A 20,749-nucleotide genomic window follows, 5' to 3' on the forward strand; every position below is an offset into this window, starting at 1 on the left:
TAACAGCAACTTCAATAACTTGTTTAATACAAAGGTAGAATTTAGATTTATTTGACTAAGCAATCGGGGCTGTCCAGTCACTGGAAGACATACCGATTTTAATTTAATGTAGTTTAAAATGGGCATTTATATTCTGCTTAACCTGTGAGTTCAAGGCACATTACAATAACAGATTGCAGAAGTCACAATCGTACATTATTTAAAATTTCAGCCGTTAAAAATGAAATGTCATATAGTCCTGCTAAGTAATTACTTATGACCAAGGAAAACTGACAGCTACAGTAAACTTTCAAGCAAATTAATTCAGGGTTATATAAAGGTTTGAGAAGCCATGTCAGTAATTAATATGGAAAGCAAGACTGGCTTGCACTAATTATGATTTAGTTCAAACATTTCTGAGATGTATTGTACCAACTGGTCTACTTACAAAAGCTATTTATTTTTCCCCAACCACTTTTCACTCAAGGAAGGGATTTTGGATTTAGTTCATACATTTTCTCAATTGTAGCTTAAGGTGCATTACATTCAAGTATAGTAGGTAATTTCCAGTCCCTGGGTAGCTTACTATCTAAGGGTCCTTTTTACTAAGATGTGCTGAAATCTGGGCTTAGCACATTCTAACTTTGGACTTTCCCATGGTAAGCCTAAATCTACCACTGCAAAATATTAAAGTTTTTTTTTAGTGCAGGTCATGCACTAATGCACTAATGTTTGCATTAGTACACATTACCTATAAAAAGATAGGGCCCCTCTTACCAAGCTGCAGCAAAAGGGGGCTGTTGCTGGTGTCAGCGCGTGTTTTACACGCGCTCCGAGGCCCCCTTTTACAGCAGCTGGTAAAAGGGAAGTCTTGACTTCCTGCAGGAAATGGCCGTGTGGCAAGTAAAGCACTTGCCGTGCAGCCATTTTGGTGTGAAGCCCTTACCGCCGCTTAGTAAAAGGCGCCCATAATTTGGGAGAATGTCACCTCCTATTTAGAAAGCGGTAAGTCCATTGATCTGACCCAGTATGGCTACTCTTATGTTCATTAGTCCTTCTGCATTAACTGCATTAGCCAGTTAGGGGTGAATTCTATAAAAGCCGCCTAAAACATTGGCGCTGAAAAAAAAATACTTAAGCGCTATTCTATAAGCTGTGCCTAAACTTAGGCACAGCTTATAGAATAGCGCTCAAGTCCCAGGGGTCATGCTTAAATTTAGGCAAGTCCATTTGCACCAATTAAAATGTGGTACAAATACCTGCACCTAAATTTAAGTGCAGAGCCCCCTTAGTCTATAACTGTGCATGTAACCAAAAACCATGCCCATGATCCACTCCAAAGTGCCCCTCCCATTTACATGCCCCCTTTTTCAGGATGCACATAAAATTTAGGCGTGGGATTTGCCAGACACTGGACATAATCCCAAACTACTGGAGTTGTCATTGAAGCCTGCTCTAGCCCATCCAGATCTGTCTAGCCAAAGCTGTTAGCCCCAAATGGGATGAGGTTGCCTGCACCTCCCCTAGCCATCCCAAGGAAGTGGAGTGTTAAATAGCTCACCCAAGGCCAGAAAAAGCCACTGTTGTATTTGGGTCTGGCTCTCCAGTTTCTAGCCTGCTGCTGTAACCATTAGGCTACTCCTATGTCCCATTTCAGCTTCCAGGTCACATCACTGAGCTTAGTCGAGATCAGAAGGCAGCGCTGGTGGTTGGGAGGCGGGGATGGTGCTGGGCAGACTTATACGGTCTGTGCCAGAGCCAGTGGTGGGAGGCGGGACTGGTGGTTGGGAGGCAGGGATAGTGCTGGGCAGACTTGTAAGGTCTGTGCCAGAGCCGGTGGTTGGGAGGCAGGGCTGGTGGTTGGGAGGCGGGGATAGTGCTGGGCAGACTTATACGGTCTGTGCCAGAGTCGGTGGTTGGGAGGCGGGGATAGGGCTGGTACAATCAAAGTAGGGTATACACAAAAAGTAGCACATATGAGTTGTCTTGTTGGGCAGACTGGATGGACCGTGCAGGTCTTTTTCTGCCGTCATCTACTATGTTACTATGTTACTATTACTTTAAAAAAGTTTCAACACAATGCAATACTCTCTTTTCCCATGTTAGAATTTTAAGTTTCTAATTTTGTTTGCTTCCAGGTATTTTCTTCTGTTTTTATGAGCCTTGAAGTACTGCATGCAAACCAAATATGTTCATAGTAAACACTTCTTCAATACTGTTATTATGAAGCAAAGCTTTGTGCAGTATGCGATCTTTATTAAATTAATAAGGAGTTCACTGTTCCCTGACGTACTGTAGACCATATAATTCGTTTATTACTTGATAAATGTCAGTCTCCTAATTGCAAAAAGAACCCATCATTTTTAATTGTTCCCTTGGTTTTCTTTTAAAATAAGCAATTAATGAGCCTCTTGCTGCTGACTTTTTTGGATGAGGGGATTTCAGAATGAGTTTATGTTTCTTTACTCGGATATACTGTGCCTGTGTCTGCAAATTTGAAATAAAAGTGATGTAAAGGGGATGTGAGGCAGCTTAGAAAGTGGTTTATGAAGACCCTGACAGTCTGTTTTCATACTGCTCTCTTAAGAAAATTAAATTAAGCATGAGAAGAGCATGAATGTGATGCAGTATTAATTAGTAATGTATATTAATTACTTGATAATTTGTTCTTCTAGATGTGCTTTTCCACTCTTTTAGAGTGATAATTACATTCTTCACAAAGTTTGTTTGTTCTCATTGGCTGTCAATTCTACTACTACTACTACTATTTAGCATTTCTATAGCGCTACACGGCGTATGCAGCGCTGTACAATTTAACATAAAGGACAGTCCCTGCTCAAAGAGCTTACAATCTAAAGGACAAGTGAACAGTCAGTCCGAGAGGGGCTGTCAAATTGGGGCAGTCTGGATTTCCTGAGAGGTGAGAGTTAGGTGCCGAAGGCAGCATTGAAGAGGTGGGCTTTGAGCAAAGACTTGAAGATGGGCAGGGAGGGGGCTTGGCGTAAGGGCTCAGGAAGGTTGTTCCAGGCATAGGGTGAGGCGAGGCAGAATGAGCAGAGCCTGGAGTTGTCGGTGGTGGAGAAGGGTACCGAGAGGAGGGATTTGTCCTGTGAACGGAGGTTTCGGGCTGGAACGTAAGGGGAGATGAGGGTAGTGAGGGGCAGCAGACTGAGTGCATTTGTAGGTAAGAAGGAGAAGCTTGAACTGAATGCGGTATCTGATTGGAAGCCAGTGAAGTGACCTGAGGAGAGGGGTGATATGAGTAGATCGGTTCTGGCGGAATATAAGATGTGCAGCAGAGTTCTGGACAGATTGAAGGGGGGATAGATGGCTAAGTGGGAGGCCGGTGAGGAGTAGGTTGCAGTAGTCAAGGCGCGAGGTAATGAGAGCGTGGACGAGGGTTCGGGTGGTGTGTTCAGAGAGGAAAGGGCAAATTTTGCTGATGTTGAAGAGGAAGAAGCGACAGGTCTTGGAAATCTGCTGGATATGCACAGAGAAGGAGAGGGAGGAGTCGAAGATGACTCCGAGGTTGCGGGCAGATGAGACGAGGAGGATGAGGGTGTTATCAACTGAGAAGGAAAGTGGAGGAAGAGGAGAAGTGGGTTTTGGTGGAAAGACGATGAGCTCGGTCTTGGACATGTTCAGTTTCAGGTGGTGGTTGGACATGTTGACCTCTGGCACCCGTGTTTGGGCATCTCCAAACAGATTGAAATTTTAGTTGCCAACTGATGGCAATTCTATAAGGGGACATCTCCTTGTAGGCATCCTGATGCCAAGTGGGAAGCACCTATTTTATAATGACATCTAGGTGCCCAGATTCCATTATAGAATATCAGTGTAACCCAGCATCGGCATGCCTTGCATTCAGGTTCCCACAATTATACCAGCTTTACAGCTGGCATTAACTGAGTCCACCTAAATGCAGCAAGGGCATGCATGATTTATAGTTTTCCATAAGTTGCATACTTAACTGGGAGGCATACCCATGTCCTGTCCATGCTGTACCTAGGTGTGCACACCCTTGCATTTGCATGTTCTAGTGCTTACATGTACCCTTATAGACTAGTGCTTAGGCCACTTTCACGCAATAAATGCTACTTTTAACATAACCTCTGGCTCTTGTTATAGAATTGGCATTATAGGGGGTAATTCTTTAAAAGTGGGCCTCTAAGTGCCCTGATGTCATGCAGTGAGAGCCTATTCTATATCAGTTCGTGGAGCCCAGATTCTGTTATAAACACTAGCCGTTAAGCCCATTAAAACGTGCAAGCTTTTTGTTTTTAAAAATGCAATGAAAGAGCGAAAGGAAGAAATGAAAGTTGAGGGGCGAGTTTTTTTGTTGTTGTAAATGTAATAATTCTCACCTCCATCCATCCATCCATGTCCTCCTCTCTCCCCTGCGCTCCCCTCCATTGATCCATGTCCAGCAACCCTGCCCTCCCCCTGCCCTCCCCCCATGTCCAGTAGCCCTCCTCTCTCCCCTGGCCTCCCCCCCCCCACGTCCAGCAACCCTCCTCTCTCCCCTGCCCTCCCCCTATGTCCAGCAACCCTCCTCTCTCCCCTGCCCTCCCCTCCATCGATCCATGTCCAGCAACCCTGCTCTCTCCCCTGCCCTCCCCCCATGTCCAGCAACCCTCCTCTCTCCCCTGCCCTCCCCCTCCCCCATGTCCAGCATCCCTCCTCTCTCCCTTGCCCTCTCCCTATGTCCAGCAACCCTCCTCTTTCCCTTGGCCTCCCCCCATCCACCAACCCTGCTCTCTCCCCTGCCTTCCCCCATGTCCAGCAACCCTGCTCTCTCCCCTGCCCACCCCCCATGTCCAGTAGCAACCCTCCTCTTTCCCTTGGCCTCCCCCGTCCACCAACCCTGCTCTCTCCCTTGCCCTCCCCCCATGTCCAGCTACCCTCCTCGCCGCCGCTTCCTCCCCCCTCCAGGGCCGTGCCTAGGGTCTATGGCGCCCCCCTGCAGACTATCAGTTGGCGCCCACCCCCCCGGACCTGCCTGGCAATGTGCTCCGCATCTGCTAGCGAGGCTCCAAGGCGTGTGGATGTCAAAGAATAAAGTGGTTGCTCAAAGCATATACTAACCACAATTGCTTAACTGCAAAACACTATACACAAACTTGTGCAAAAACACACTCATAACCTCACCAAACCATAACAGCACTAATTCCAAGGACAGAATGAGCTACAACCTTATGCATGGAAAGGCAGCACTGTAATTACACCGGGCTCTAAAACACCAGTACACAACCTAGTGAAAAAAATACACCAAAAAGGGCTGAAAGTACTACACGCTAGTTACCTCAAGAAGTCAGACTCAGCATGCAGCAATACTAGAAAAATTGAAACTTACATGCAAAATGCATATTTCCAAAAGCTGACATATTCCAGTTAATAAATTCTGAATAAAATACTTTTTTCTACCTTTGTTGTCTGATCATTTAGTTTTTCTATTCGCTTTGGTTCCAGTGTCTTCTGTTTTATGCAGTCTCTTCTTTCCATTTGATATTTTTTCTCTCACCATGTCCATCATCCTCCTGTGTCCTTATGCGTACTGCCTACCATCTGTAGCCCTGTCCCTATCCTTCAGTGTCCCGATCCAGCTCTTAAATTCAGCAGAGTACCCTCCATCCATATCCAGCATTTCTCCTCACTCCCCTCCATCCATGTGCATATACTTCCCTCCCCTCCATCCATGTCCAGCACCATCCCTCTTTCTCTCCTACCCTTCCATCCAGTGTCATCCCTCTTTCTCTCTCCATCCTTCCACCCATTACCCTCTCCCAATCCTTCCATCCATTGTCTCTCTCTATCTCGACCCTTTTCCATTCAGCATGTCCTCTCTCACCCCATCCTTCCAGTGTCTTTCCTCTTTCCCTACCTACCAGCATCTTCCCTCATTCTGCCCCCTCCTTTCAGCATTTTTCCTCTTTCTCCCTTCTTTCATCCAGCATTTCTCAGTCTGGCTGCTAGGTTCTCCCCCAGTTTCTCCCCAGCAGCTTCGCTCTCTCTCCTGCCCATGTCCCCTCTTTCTCTCTCCATCTTTAAACTCATCTCTTTCTCTCTCTCTCTCTCTCTCTCTCTCTCTCTCTCTCTCTCTCTCTCTCTCTCTCTCTCTGTACCCCTCTTCCATCCAGCATCTTCTCTCTGGCTCTCACCTGCTCTTTTCCATATCCCCTCTTTCTCTCACCATCTCTCTGTAGCTCTCCCCTGTTCTTTTCCATGGCCCCTCTTTCTCTCCCCATCTCTTTCTGGCTCTCCCCTGCTCTTTTCCATGTCCCCTCTTTTTCTCCCTATCTCTCTGTGGCTCTCCCCTGTCTTCCCAATCCCAACCCTGGGACCAGCATGTCTTCTTCTCTCTTCCTTCCCTCCCAGCTCCCACCCCTCTCTTTGGGAGTTCAGCAACTATTTGTCTTTCCTCTCTTCCTCCTGGGATCCAATAAATGTCCATATCTCTTCTCTCTCTCCTGTTCCCACTTCCCCTCCTTCAGTGGGTCTAGTATGTCCCCTGCAGGTCCCAGCATCATTGCCCCCCAGTCCAATAATCTCTCACTCTCTCTGCTGTGCAGTGATCCAGTCATCTCACTCCCTCCCCCACTCAAAGCTTGCTTTAGATTAATGGCGGTGGCAGCGCTCCACCCGGGCTGTATCCGATTCTGCCCCCCAAAAAAACAGGAAGTCATATGGCAGTACCTGGCAGAGGAAGGCGCAGACATAAGAAGAAAAAGAAGCGCGGGGCCACCTGCAGCAGCCTTCAGACATGCGCTGTCGGCTCTGCCGGTCCTCTGCCCCCGGAACGGGAAATTGACGTCAGGGAGCAGAGAACCGGCAGAGCCGACAGCGCATGTCTGAAGGCTGCTGCGGGCGGCTCCGCGCTTCTTTTTCTTGTTATGCTGGCTGTGGAAAGAAGCAGCGCCGGCGGCAGCAGAGGTTCAGCGTAGGTCTTGTTTGTCAGGAGTCTAGTACAACACGGTAAGCGGGGTAAGCGCGGCGCCCTTGAAGGCAGGCGCCCCCCTGTGGTGCTTACCCCGCTTACCGTGTTGGCACGGGCCTGCCCCCCTCCGTGCCGGGCCCCCTGCACTGACATGACAGCGCCTCTCACCTCCGTGGGTTATGCTAGTCAATCCTATAAATGAGCTGTGACCGAATCACCCGCAAATGCGCAGTAGAGAGCAGCTGTCATCAACGTTCCGCGCATGCGCAGCAGGTCACAGTGATCCATTGCTGGCATCGCTGTCCCGCCCCTTCCACCGACGGAGGCTATGTGCATTGCTAAGGGGAGGGAGACAGCAGAAAGAGCAGCAGCAGCCTCCCTCTCTGAGAACCGGATGGCCGTAGAGTCCACCGTGGGAACCCCCTTTGAGAGCCCGGCATCCTGAGGTCACCGGTGCAACAACCTCCACCCCCCTCCCCGACGACGATGCCGCTGCTCCCGCCCCCTCCGTGCTGGGCCCCCTAACTACGCCGCCGCTCCCACCCCTCCAACCCCACGAGGTCGCCGCCGGCGCTACCCCCTCCAGCACCCTCCCTGAGGTCGCCAAAGCACCAACCTCCACCCCCCTCCCCGACATTGCCGCCTCCACTTCCGCCCACCTCCGTGCCGGGCCCCCTGCACTGATATGACAGCTCCTCTCACCTCCTTTTTCTGTCACAAGGTGTTGCTTGCTGATCAGTTGGCTGTTTCTTTGTTCTCTCTGAAAGTTGTTTGTGACCCCTGAGGCAGGCGCTTTGGCGCCAAAAAACGGACCGTGTTGGGTCCTTGATATGAATATTCTGAATAAATTGTTTCTTGATATTATCTCCCTATTGGTTTGCACATTTGTCAGCCTCTACTTTTGCTGTTTTGCTTTGATTCTCCGTGGAGGCTCCTCCTGTTTTCTTGGATTTGCTCCCCACCTCTTATGACTCAGGTTTTTACCCTTCGCTACTGAAACTGTTCTTACCATATATGGATAAGGGTCTCCTGATAGCTGGTGATATGAATTTACTTATGGACCCAACTCTGGATAGTACCACGGGTATTAGGCAGGGGTCCCGCCACTACCAGGGAGTAATGTTTTGCCCACATTTTTCACTTCTCTGGATTTAATGGATGCCTGATGTATGTTCCACCCTCTAAATCACGAGTACACCCACAGGTCTAGGGCCCAAGGCACCCTCTCGTGACTGGTATATATATATATATATCTTTCATCTTCTTTGTTTTCCTCAGTGAGGGAGGCTGTTGTGGGCCCTGAGGCTGTCTCTGATCACTTGCTGATGTGGATAGATCTCCAGGTGCTCACACACTTTCATTCTAATCTGGGGTGGAGATTTCCAGCATATTTGGCCCATCATAAAGATTTTCACTCTTACTTGATCTCTTGCTGGTCACATAATGAGCAGCACGCGTATCAGCCCAAACATTTCTGGAGTGTGGCTAAGGCAGTGATGCTCGGAGACATCATAGCATACACAGCAATGAGGAAAAAGAAAATAACAGCTAGTATAAGTAATTTAGAAGCTAAACTCCAACAAGCAAACAAGTACTATCTCCACACAACAAGATTTATATCTCCGCGTAAATTGGCTTAAATGCATTAATCTGTGAGCAGACTCAACGTAGTACAATTTACCAAAATTTCCATTTTCATGCTTATGGGAATAAGGTGGAGAAGATGTTAGCTCGTATTGTCAAAACTTGGGGAAGTACAAGAACGATTGCCATGTTTCGTGCTGTGGAGGAAAAGTGACTAATCATCATGATCAAATCACTCAGATTTTATTCGTCCATTTCTTCGCTCTCTATGGGAAGCGTCCTGTTGGGGAATCCACTAGAGTAGAGGCCTTTTTGACCCAGGGGGTCTCTCCAGTCTTTCAGATGAGGCACGTGAAAAATTAAATGCCTCTCTCCAGGCAAAAGAATTGCAACAAGCTATCAAAAAGCTGAAGCCATACACGGCGCCTGGAGCGGATGGCTTTTCGGGGAATATTAAAAGTTATTGCAACACCTAGTGGGCCCTTTGTTCTCCTATTTCCAATCAGTGGTGGAATCTGGAACATTTCCACTCCATGACAATGTGGATCTTATCACCTTGATTCCTAAGCTCGGCAAGCCCTGGGAGGAGGCAGATTCTTACCACCCCATCTCGTTACTGAATTTTGATGTCAAGCTTTTGGCATGGGTGCTGGCCACTCAGGTGGCAGAATGTCTGCCCACATTGATTAGTTTGGATCAAGTGAGTTTTATTAAGTCACATCAATCTGTGCTCAGTGTGCGGAATGTTCTACTAGCTATGTCACTCTGCCAGACATATGACACCTCTTTCAGGTTTTGGGCCATGTGGGGATTGGAGGCTGGTTTTAACAGGCAATTAAAACCTTATATAGCTCACCCCAGGCGCAGCTCTTAGTAAACAAAGATTGTTCCCCTGTTATTCCCATTTAGCGGGGCACTTGCCAGAGCTGCCCCCTCTTCCCGCTTTTATTTGCTTTGTCCCTTGAACCACTGCTTAGAGTAATTAATACCACTGACATCATTCAGGCCTAATCTTGGGCAGGCATAGTATTAAAGCTTTAGCCTACACGGATGATATTATGGTATTATTGACAGATCCTCAGGAGACCCTGCCATCTTTATTATTCTTACTCCACCATTTTGGCAGCTTTTCTGGTTTTTCGCTAAATTTCACTAAGTCCAAAACATTGCTTCTGTCTCTAGAAGTACGGCAGTGATGGGTGGGACCTTTTCCTATTACCTGGAAGGACTCATTTCTGCGGTACTTAGGAATATTAATTCCCAGAGATCTGATTATATAGTATTAATGTAATGCCTCCAATGGAAGACACAAGGCTGAAATTGCAGCAATGGAAAGCTTACCCATTGTCGCTATGAGGTCAAATTCAGTTGTTTAACATGATACTGGCTCCTAGGTGGCTCAATATTTTTCAAATGTTGCCCTTCCATTTGAAAAGTCGAGAAGAAAATACAGCTGTCCTGCTTGCTACAAAACTATTTGTGGTTGGGCAAAAATTCTCACATGCCGCTGGCCTTGATTCAGACTCCTAAGGCATATGGGGGCACAGGCTTGCTAAATATCCAATACCTGGCTGAGGCTATTGGCATATTAATGATTGGTATAGGGGCACAGACCATTTTTCTTTTACCTTGGAAACCCGATTGTGTCCAGGAGTGCATTTTAGTCAGGTTCTTCATTCTTCAGGAAAACTGCCCCCGAGGAGTTTTCAAACTTACCTTTTGCACAAATCAGCTCGGGAAACATCATGGCATTGGATTTGTCGCCATATAGGAGAAAGTGGGATGTTTGACCACGGAACACCAAAAACTGGATAGATTGATCTTAAAAACACTTGTTTATTGATGAAAAAAGACTCGACACAAACGTTGTGTTTCGGCCGTTAGGCCTGCATCAGGAGTCTACAAAACACATATATACACGTATACATTAGTAAAAAAGGTTGACTATACAGATAATAGATCTAAAGCACAAATAAAACAGAAATCTAAAATGTTAAAATATTAAAAGACTCAAATATTAAACAACTAAAAAAATTTATGATAAATAATAATACAGGCTAAGAAAGAAATTGAAATGATAAACAAAAGATATATATATATATCAATGAAAGAACAAATAAAAAATAAATAAATAAAATATATATATCAATTTGTGTGTATGTAATTCTATACATAACCGTACAGCATTTATATGTGTGTTTACACGTAAAATACTCTTGTGTCAACCATAGAATGGTACATTGGAGGTGAAGAATAATATTACATTAAATATGTGTGCAATCCCTTATGGGTAAGTGAATAAAAACATTAATGAATGAATAAAACAGATTTAAAATATAAGGTTTTAGAAATATGTATTTTTTGTATGGTATGCATCACTCGGGATGCATATTTGAACACTGCTGGGCTCATTACCATGCATTTACATGCAATTCTCATTGGCAGCCACAGTGGATGGAAAAGAGTAACTCACTAAACCAGCTGGACTGGTCTAAAAAGCACATTGCTGGCCCATTAGACTTTTTGCATCAGGCCCTCAGTCTCTTGATTATAATGTGGGTTTTGAGATTCCAACATTAGCAGTAGTAGATCACGCTATTCACGCTGTCAGAACCACTACGGCACCATCTGATTCCATGCCAACATTTTTTGTAAAGTGTTTTGCGGGATTTTTCCTTCCTTATATAACTCAGATGGTGCAGAATAGTATTTCAGAGGGCCTGGTGCCATTGGTTTGGAAGCAGCCACTAAAGATGTTCATCAAAATAGTGATCTTGCAAGTAATTATAGGCTGATGGCCCAGTTGTCTTTTCTCTCTAAAGTCACTGAACATGTTATACTAGAATATCTGAATGAAGATGTGGAATCTCACAATGTTCTACATCCTAATCAGATGGGTTCCATCCCCACCATAGCACAGAAACATAAGGATGTTCTCAAATATATGGTCAGAACTGGTTAAAGAAGTATCTGTCCTCTTGCTATCTTTAGATCTGACTGTAGCTTTTGATATGGTTGATCACAAGCTACTCCTATCCTGTTTAGCAGGCATAGGAATAGCAAGCCAAGTGCGCCAGTGGTTCCACTCTTACCTCTTCAGTAGGACATAGCAGGTTCTATGGCAAAACATTGTTTCTGTACCTTTTAAACTCTCCTGTGGTGTCCCTCAAGGATCTCTCCTTGCACCTATAGTTCAATATATTTCTGTCCCCACTGGCCTTTCTGATACAATCTCTGGGGTTGATACCATACATCTACGTCAATGATGTACAGATATTAGTGTCCGTAGAGTCTGTAAATATACCCTCACTGGTGGTGGTTGGAGCAAAATTCCTCCAGTTGGAGACCTGGCTTAAGACAAACAATTGCAGCTTCGTGTTCAGAAGATGCATCTTCAAGTATTTAGTAGAATCCAACAGTCCCCTATACTGCTTAATTTTGGAAACACTACTCTGCAGGTTAGTTATACCATTAAGGTTTTAGGAGACATACAGGACTCTAATCGGTCCTTCAAAACCATGTGTAATCTATTATTAAGACATGCTTTTTTCATTTAAGATGAATTAGGTCAGTTCGACATCTGTTCAACCAAGCCGCATTACACACTCTCATCAATGCACTTGTCATTGCACATATAGATTGATGTAACACGCTTCTGAAGGGTGTCGGTCAGAGAGAGATCAGACAGCTACAGTTAATACAAAATATTGCTGTTAAACTGCTTTATAACACCAAAATGTTTGATCCTGTGACTCCACTGTTGCAACTCGAACATTGGCTTTCAGTGGAACATCGAATTGTGTGTAAGATCTTGTATTTGAGTTCTCCTTCATTTTTGTTTTCTTACCTCTTACCCTATATTCCACCAAGGGCCTTACGCTCCAGCCAACAAAACTTGATGACTATACCCGCAGTTTGAGATGTGCCTTTAAGTACATATCAAACATCAATGTTCAGTGTAGCGGGGTCTACATTGTGGAATGTCCTTCCTATTTCATTACATACAGAGGGCATTCTTTCTAGATTTAAAGCTATGTTGAAGACACATCTATTTCACTCAGCTTTTACTATATAATTTTATTTTATTGCATTTGTATCCCACATTCCCCCACCTATTTGCAGGCTCAATGTGGCTTACATAGATTTGATTTGTTAACATTGTCATTTCAGGATATCAGATACAGTCAGTAATGTGTAACTATCAAGGAAGGGAAGAGAGAAGAAGGAAGAAAGTGATTAGGGTAGTTATAGAAGGTGGGCGTTCATAATTGAGTGGGTTGGTGAGGTGACTTAGTGAGGTTATAGGTTCTCAATTGTAGGCTTTGTTGAAGAAGAATGTTTTCAGAGATTTTCGAAAGATAGTTGTTTCGTTGATTGCTTTCAAGTCTGTAGGTAGTGCATTCCATAACTGCGTGCTCATGTAAGAGAAGGTAGTGGCATGCATCAGCTTGTATTTAAGTCCTTTGCAGCTGGGGTAGTGCAAATTGAGAAATTTGCGGGATGATCTTGTGGCGTTTCTGGGAGGTAGGTCCACGAGGTTTAGCATGTAGATTGGGATGTCTGCATGAATGATTTTATGTACAATCGTGCAGATCTTGAATGCAATGCGTTCCTTAAGTGGGAGCCAGTGAAGTTTCTCTCTTAGGGATTTTGCACTTTCCTATTTAGTTTTTCCAAATATGAGTCTGGCGGCTGTATTCTGGGCAGTTTGGAGTTTTTTGATAGTCTGTTCTTTGCACCCGGCGTACAGTGCATTGCAGTAGTCCAGATGGCTTATTACCATTGACTGTACCAGGGTACGGAAGATGTATCTTGGGAAGAAAGGTTTTATTCTTTTAAGTTTCCACATGGTGTAGAACATCTTTTTCGTCGTGTTTTTCACGTGGGTATCAAGAGTGAGGTTTCGATCAATGGTGACTCCAAGAATTTTCAAGTTTTGTGAGACCGGAAGGGTACAGTATGGTGTGATTATGGTGGTGAAGTTTTTTGTGTTATGTTCTGAGGTGAGTACAAGACATTGTGTTTTTTCTGCATTAAGTTTTAGTTGGAATGCATCTGCCCAAGTGTGCATTATTTGGAGGCTTTGGTTGATCTCGTTGGTGATTTCATTTAGATCATGTTTGAATGGGATGTAGATTGTGACGTCATCTGCATAGATGTAGGGATTGAGGTTTTGATTTGCTAGTAGTTTGGCTAGAAATATCATCATTAGGTTGAATAATGTTGGTGAGAGAGGGGATCCCTGGGGGACTCCACACTCAGGTATCCATGGGGGTATCCATGGGGGATAATCAGGGTCTACCTAGGAAAGTGGATTGCTTCAGATCCTAGGATCTATTGGAACACAGCAGTTTAGTGGTATTTTATGTTGTTTTATATTCTCGGTTACTTCTATTGATTGTAACTATTTATGTTCCATAAAATATTATTGTATGTAATCCACTTTGATGGTCTGACCATAAATGGACAATCAAATAAATGTAACCTTGAACCTCTGGGACCCCAGACTTACTTTCTATATGTATTGGTGGTCCAGGGTGTCCTGGGATAGTAATGATCCCCAGTCATTTCTGTCCCTGCCACCTCCAGGTTTCAAAAACGTGACTGTGACCCCTAGTGGTAATACTGTGAGAGTATCACTAGGATTCAGGCTGCCATAAGGACAAAAAGGCCGTATGTGGTAGTTTGACCCCTAGTGATAGTCTCACAGTACTATCACTAAGGGTTGCAGGTGCCATTTTAAAACCCAGAGCTGGCAGGGTGAGGAGTAACTGGAGATTACTCCTGTTCTGCAGCCCTCTGAGGCTTCAGCAGTGTGGGGGATTGAGGTGGGGTTTCAGCTCATGGCTTGTTTCTGTCTTCAGAGAGTGAGGAATCTGGGAGTCTGAAGTTACCTTGGAGGTTCTTAGCTGGAGAGGAAGCAAGAGGGCGGACCCTGGACCTAATAACTAAATAATAGCTTTGGCCCCATTTAAAATAGGTTCCCAGGGAGAACTGGGCTTGTGTTAGCAGCTTGATGCTCCTGGGGAACAAAATAATACATCTTGCAAGATTGATTGCAAGTTGCATTATGCCCTTACTGTAGGAGTATTACGATACTGCATTACCACTAGCTAGTGACTCCTGCAGTAAAATGCTATGTTTTACTACAGGTTAGTAACCTTCCCCGCTTGATGTTAGCTGGTAAAAAAGATGATAACATGAATACTATTCTATTTAGATCATTGGTATACTGCAGTATAATGAGTTGTCTAAAACACTGAAATGTTCTTGTCTGAATTCCTAAAAACCCATCTCTTTCTAATTCCTCACTTTAAGGAGTTTGTCATGATTGTGGTGTTCGGTATGGAGTATTTCATCCGTATCTGGTCTGCTGGTTGCTGCTGTCGATATCGAGGATGGCAAGGAAGGTTGCGATTTGCAAGGAAACCATTTTGTGTCATTGGTGAGTTATTAAATTTTAAGCAAGGTTTGTTTAAATTGAGCTACAAAAAAATTGCTATGCCTGAAGTCTTTCTGGAATACACATATTCAAGGTTGAAGCCTCTGGGACTCAAATTGAAGGTCCCAGTATGAGAGGCAGTGAATAACACTTGGTGGTCTGGCTCAAGGGCAGGGTAATATATGTTAATGAAGCTTGTCTGGTTGCTCTACCTTCTGCCTTCAAATATCTGGTTTCAACTTGTGCCAGAGGTCTGTCAGTTCTGAATATTTTTGTGAATAAACTGTTTCATGACAGCTTCTATTTAGGAAAATCTAAATATCTGATGCCATTCACAAAGTAAGTCTCAGAATGACAGGACTAAATTGACCACAGTGTTTTCACATTTTTGCTTTCCAGTGCTTAGAGGATGAAAATATAATCATCACCTCTTTGTTTTCTACCACTATATTAAGATATTTCTGAGTACACCAAGCCAGTATTTTTATTGCCAAGAAATTAGTTGTACAAAGCAATCATCAAAACATATTAAAGCAGCTATTTAATCATCAAAACATTCAAACCAGCTATTTAAAATAGTAAACAGCCTACTGCAAACCCCACAACAGAACCAGCCTTCCCAGTCAGAACTAACCAGCATTGATTTTGCCACTTTCTTTGCCAACAAAATTAAAATTCTCCATCAGGACCTACAGACAATTCCATCCAAGCTCCTACCAGCTAATGAAGAGAACACTCCCTCGTCCCCACTATGCACAGCCAATTGGGTGGGACTCATTCAACCGGGTCATAGAGGAAGCTCTTGAAAATGTCCTGAAAGATCTATGGCCTACAATCTGCCCTGTTGATCCCTGCACAGCAAAGATTGTACAACGAATGAGCACAGGCCTCATTGAAGGGGCCACTAAAATTGTTAATTCCTCTCTTATGGAAAGGTAGCTGCCAACAACACTAAAAAGAGCTGTGGTACACCTCCTACTCTAAAAGAGCTCACTGGACCAAGACAAGCTTGAAAACTACCGACCAGTTCTGTTCAGCAACAGCACATCATTACCTTGGCACTGGACTGTGGGGTGCCAAGGGGATCCATACTGTCTCCAATTTTATTTAATATCTACCTCAAGCCTCTGGTTGAGTTGCTTTGCTCAATGGACATAAAATTCTACATTTATGCTGATGATGTACAACTACTCATACCCATTGAACTAGATCTACCCACAGCACTCAGTAAATTGCCTGCCTAACCACAACTCAGAAATGGGCAAACAACAACAAACTTTGCCTGAACCCAAATAAAACTGATTATTTGGGTACCAAACACAAGTGGACAAATACCCAACTTCAAAATACCTTTTGGGAAGTATGAACTCACCCTAAAATCACAGGTCATGAATCGGGGGCTACTGCTAGACTCATCACTCACTCTGATCCCACAAATTCAAACAACCGTCAAAAATTGTCTCTATCACCTTCGGCAGCTACGAAATCTCTCTATATATATTGAAAAGACAAGTCTGACCACAGTGGTCAATACCATGATAACATCACAACTAGACTACTGTAATGCCCTGTACACTGGCCAAACCAAAAAGAGTTTGTATCAGCTCCAACTAATTCAGAATGCTGAAGCATGACTGATAGAAGGCTGCAAGTGGTGTGACCATATCTCACTCTTCCTGCAAAACCTACACAGGCTACCAATACCTTACAGGGCTAAATTTAAAACTTTCTGATTTTGAAGGCCCTTAGACAAAATGGGCCAGAGTACTTAAAGAATAAGTTAACCCTTTACACACCTTTAAGACCTCTAAGGTCCTCTCAAAGATCATCACTATCTGAACCCTCATCAAAAGAAATTGTATGATATGAAACCTGCCAGCGAGCCTTCTCAGGAGTAGCCCCCACGCTCTGGAATTTACTCCCAGAGGGGCTACATATAACACAAGACTACCTCTACTTCAGGAAACAGGTGAAATCCTGGCTGTTCTCCAAAGCCAATAATACGCAGGGTAACTGACTATACACCCATTCTGCACTTGGACTAGCTTGCTACACATACTGCAACTTAGATCAATTCCTTATCTCTTGCTTTACTATACAAAGAACTTGCCTTGATTTTAGCTAATCATCAAATTATCCCAACTGACTCTGTACCACACATCATGTTCCCCATCATATATCTTGCTCTTGGTCCCTCAGCTATATGATAAGCCATTTTGTAGAAACTATTTAGCATCATATCTATGTTAGTTGAATGCTCTAATGCATGCTTATAAGGTGTATGATTAGTATTATATCTCTGGTATTTGAATTCCACTGCTGTTAAATGTGTATATTTTTGATACTGTTTCACAGTAGTTCTATTGTTAGGTTTCAATTTACTGTTTTCAAGTTTACCTCATTTATTGTATTTATGTTTATTCTTGGTTATTTTACTATTGTTATGCTGTTAACAAGATTGTAAGTTTTATGTTAAACTATACCTGCTGTATACCACCTTGGATGAATCTCTTCATAAAGGCAGTTAATAAATCCCAATAAATAAATATATCCTGCGTCTTTTGCCTATAGGCTGGAAAAAATGATACGAGTATAACAAGGGAACTCACAACAGAAATTCAGCCATAATGTAGTTGAATTTCAAACTGCCTACGTCGGCATGAAAAGCAATTCTATAAGCTGATGCTTTAGGTGCCAATTGCCACTAGTTTGGAATAGTAGCACCTATACATCTAATTAGCACCAACAATTGGCAGTTACATGTGTAACCATAGGTGTTCTTATGAAAAGTATGCCTAAATTCAATAAACTGCACCAAAGTTAGGCACCAAAAAATTCAGCGCTAAGGGCTAGATTGTATATATTGCACCGAGATTTCCGTACACTTTAATTTAGGAGTACTTTATAGAATACACCGAGCGCTGGTCTGTACAACTAAATTTAGTCATGGTCAATTACAGCAACTAAAATCTGGTGTAAATCCCAATGCCTAAATTAGTCGCAGAGTAGGTGTATTCTATAACAATGTGCATAGATTTTAGAAATGCCCACTACCCACCCATTCCACACCTATAACCATGCCCACTTTGAACTGTGCAACTTAGAATTTATGCGCACCACATTACAGAACTTTATTAGCAAGTAGTGTGTGTGTAAATTTTAATTAATGCCAATTAGTGCTGATAATTGCTTGCTAACATGCAATTATCAGCGCTGATTAGCTTGTTAACTATGGGTGTTATTATGGAATATTTATCGATTTCCGCATGGAAATCTCAGCGTGATATATAGAATCTCATGGTAAATGTTATTCTAAAATAGTGTTTAGAGTGGATCCCACACCTAATTTTTGGGTGTTGGACTTACGCCTACTGAAACCTGGTATAAATGCTGGTACCCAACTTAGACGCAGTTATTGTATTGTATTGTATTATGTGATTTCTATTTCACCTTTAACCATAACAGTGCAAAGCAGATTACAAGACAATCAGATAGAATTACAAAAACATAGTCAATTTATAAGTGCTTTGTGAAAAAGAATAAATGGTGTAATAAGACAAACTTCAACTTGATAACTGCCCTAGTCACCTTCTCAAACTAGCCCCTAATTTACTCATAAGCTATTTGCACTTAAACATAACTTTAATGCTATCTCAGGGCCTATTCCCCCCTCAAAATGGCAACATTATTTTGACTCCCATACTGAAGAATACCCAAACCAACCTAAGTGTAGTCTCTACCTACAGACCAGTGGCTTCAATCCCATTATTGGTAAAGATAATGGAGGGGTTAGTCACGCACCAACTAATGAACTATCTCCAACTTCATTCCGTTTTATATAGCTCACAATCCGGTTTTAGACCTTCTCATAGTACTGAAACTGTTCTCACCACCCTCCTAGCTAAATTTAGACAAGAACTTAGCTTTGGTAATAAAATATTAATATTCCAATTTGATATGTCCAATGCCTTTGACACTGTTGATCATAATATCCTTCTAAACATCCTTGACCATTACAGAATCTGTGGAGCTATGTTAAAATGGTTCTCAGACTTCCTAAGGTCTAGATGATTCTAAGTGAAACAATCAGGTACAATTTCATCAGAATGGTCCCCTGTTTGAGGGGTGCCCCAGGGCTCTCCATTGTTCCCCATCCTATTTAACATCATGTTGATTCCATTAGACAATTTACGGTAGAAAAATGGTCTCCCAACATTCATTTATGCAGACGATATTACCATCTATATTCCATTCACTAAAGAAATATATGAAATTACTCATATCATCAGATTAGATATCTCTCTAATGGAATCTTGGGCATCCATTTTCAAATTAAAACTCAACACTGATAAAGCTAAATTTTTAATAGTTACTAATTCTCATCAAGCTAGAAATCTTAAATCATTTACCACTGAAAACATCACAATTCCCCTTGACTCAACTATGAAAATCTTTGATTCCTCACTCTAGATAACCACATTTTCAATTGGTCTCAAGTGTCTTCAGTTCATTATGGAAATTGAGGAGACTAAGACCATTCTTCACAAAATCAGTCTTCCATACCCTAGTTCAATCACGAGTCCTAACAAAATTTGATTGGACTTAAAGGGAATCTCCTCAAAAAACTGCAAACCTCTCAAAACATTGCTGCGCATCTCATATTCAGACTGCCACACTTCACCAAAGCAACCCCCCCCTTCTGTGTGATTTGCATTGGCTGCCAATAAAATATAGAATATCATTCAAGCTATGTACCTTTATTCACAAACTTTTGTATGGTTCAGAACCAATGTACATGAACAATCTCATTGAATTACCCTCAAGTAATGCCTCTATATCATCTAGAGAATATCTTATCCTACATTTCTCGAAATGTAAGAAAGTAACCTACAAAACAATCCATGCTGCTAACTTTTCATATCAAGGCACTAAAATTTGGAACTCCATACAGAAAACCATCAAATGCACCGATGATTATTTGTTATTCCGAAGTCTATTGAAAACTCACTTCTTCAGTCTAGCATTTAAGGAAATAAGCACTCTTCTCAAATAAACATGGCATTAATTTTTACCTCATCCCATCTCCCACTAATCCTGTCTATTCCAGTTAATCCTAGCCCTTCACCTTTTTCCTCCATATTTCAATTATCTAGGTTAAATCACTAAAATTGCATCTGTTCCTAACTCAAGTTTTACTGGTCTAACATTATATGATATATTTTACTTTCTGTTAATATTTTGAACGTGTTCATACTTTTCTAATTGTTATGTAAGCCACATTGAACCTGAGTTTTACTCGGGCTTATGCGGGATATAAATGTCACAAATAAATAAAGTCACAGAAACACTAAGGAGTCCTTTTACAAAACAGCAGTAAGCCCAACTCAGTATGCACTACTACTACTACTACTAGTTAGCATTTCTATAGTGCTACAAGGCATACGCAGCGCTGCACAAACATAGAAGAAAGACAGTCCCTGCTCAAAGAGCTTACAATCTAATAGACAAAAAAATAAATAAAGTAAGCAAATCAAATCAATTAATGTGAATGGGAAGGAAGAGAGGAGGGTAGGTGGAGGCGAGTGGTTACAAGTGGTTACGAGTCAAAAGCAATGTTAAAGAGGTGGGCTTTCAGTCTAGATTTAAAGGTGGCCAAGGATAGGGCAAGACGTAGGGGCTCAGGAAGTTTATTCCAGGCGTAGGGTGCAGCGAGACAGAAGGCGCGAAGTCTGGAGTTGGCAGTAGTGGAGAAGGGAACAGATAAGAAGGATTTATCCATGGAGCGGAGTGCATGGGAAGGGGTGTAGGGA

At 42.9% G+C, this 20,749-nt stretch overlaps 1 protein-coding gene across 1 annotated transcript in view; it reads left to right on the plus strand.

The window, feature by feature from the left end:
• The window catches only part of KCNQ5 (potassium voltage-gated channel subfamily Q member 5), an 846,390-nt gene that overhangs the window by 564,190 nt on the left and 261,451 nt on the right, over window positions 1-20,749 (plus strand). The window contains 1 exon segment of the mRNA XM_030199036.1: window positions 14,816-14,942. Within this exon segment, the coding sequence (XP_030054896.1) occupies window positions 14,816-14,942 (127 nt within the window).

The sequence above is a fragment of the Microcaecilia unicolor genome, chromosome 3 (genome assembly GCF_901765095.1).
Source record: "Microcaecilia unicolor chromosome 3, aMicUni1.1, whole genome shotgun sequence".
Taxonomy (NCBI): domain Eukaryota; kingdom Metazoa; phylum Chordata; class Amphibia; order Gymnophiona; family Siphonopidae; genus Microcaecilia; species Microcaecilia unicolor.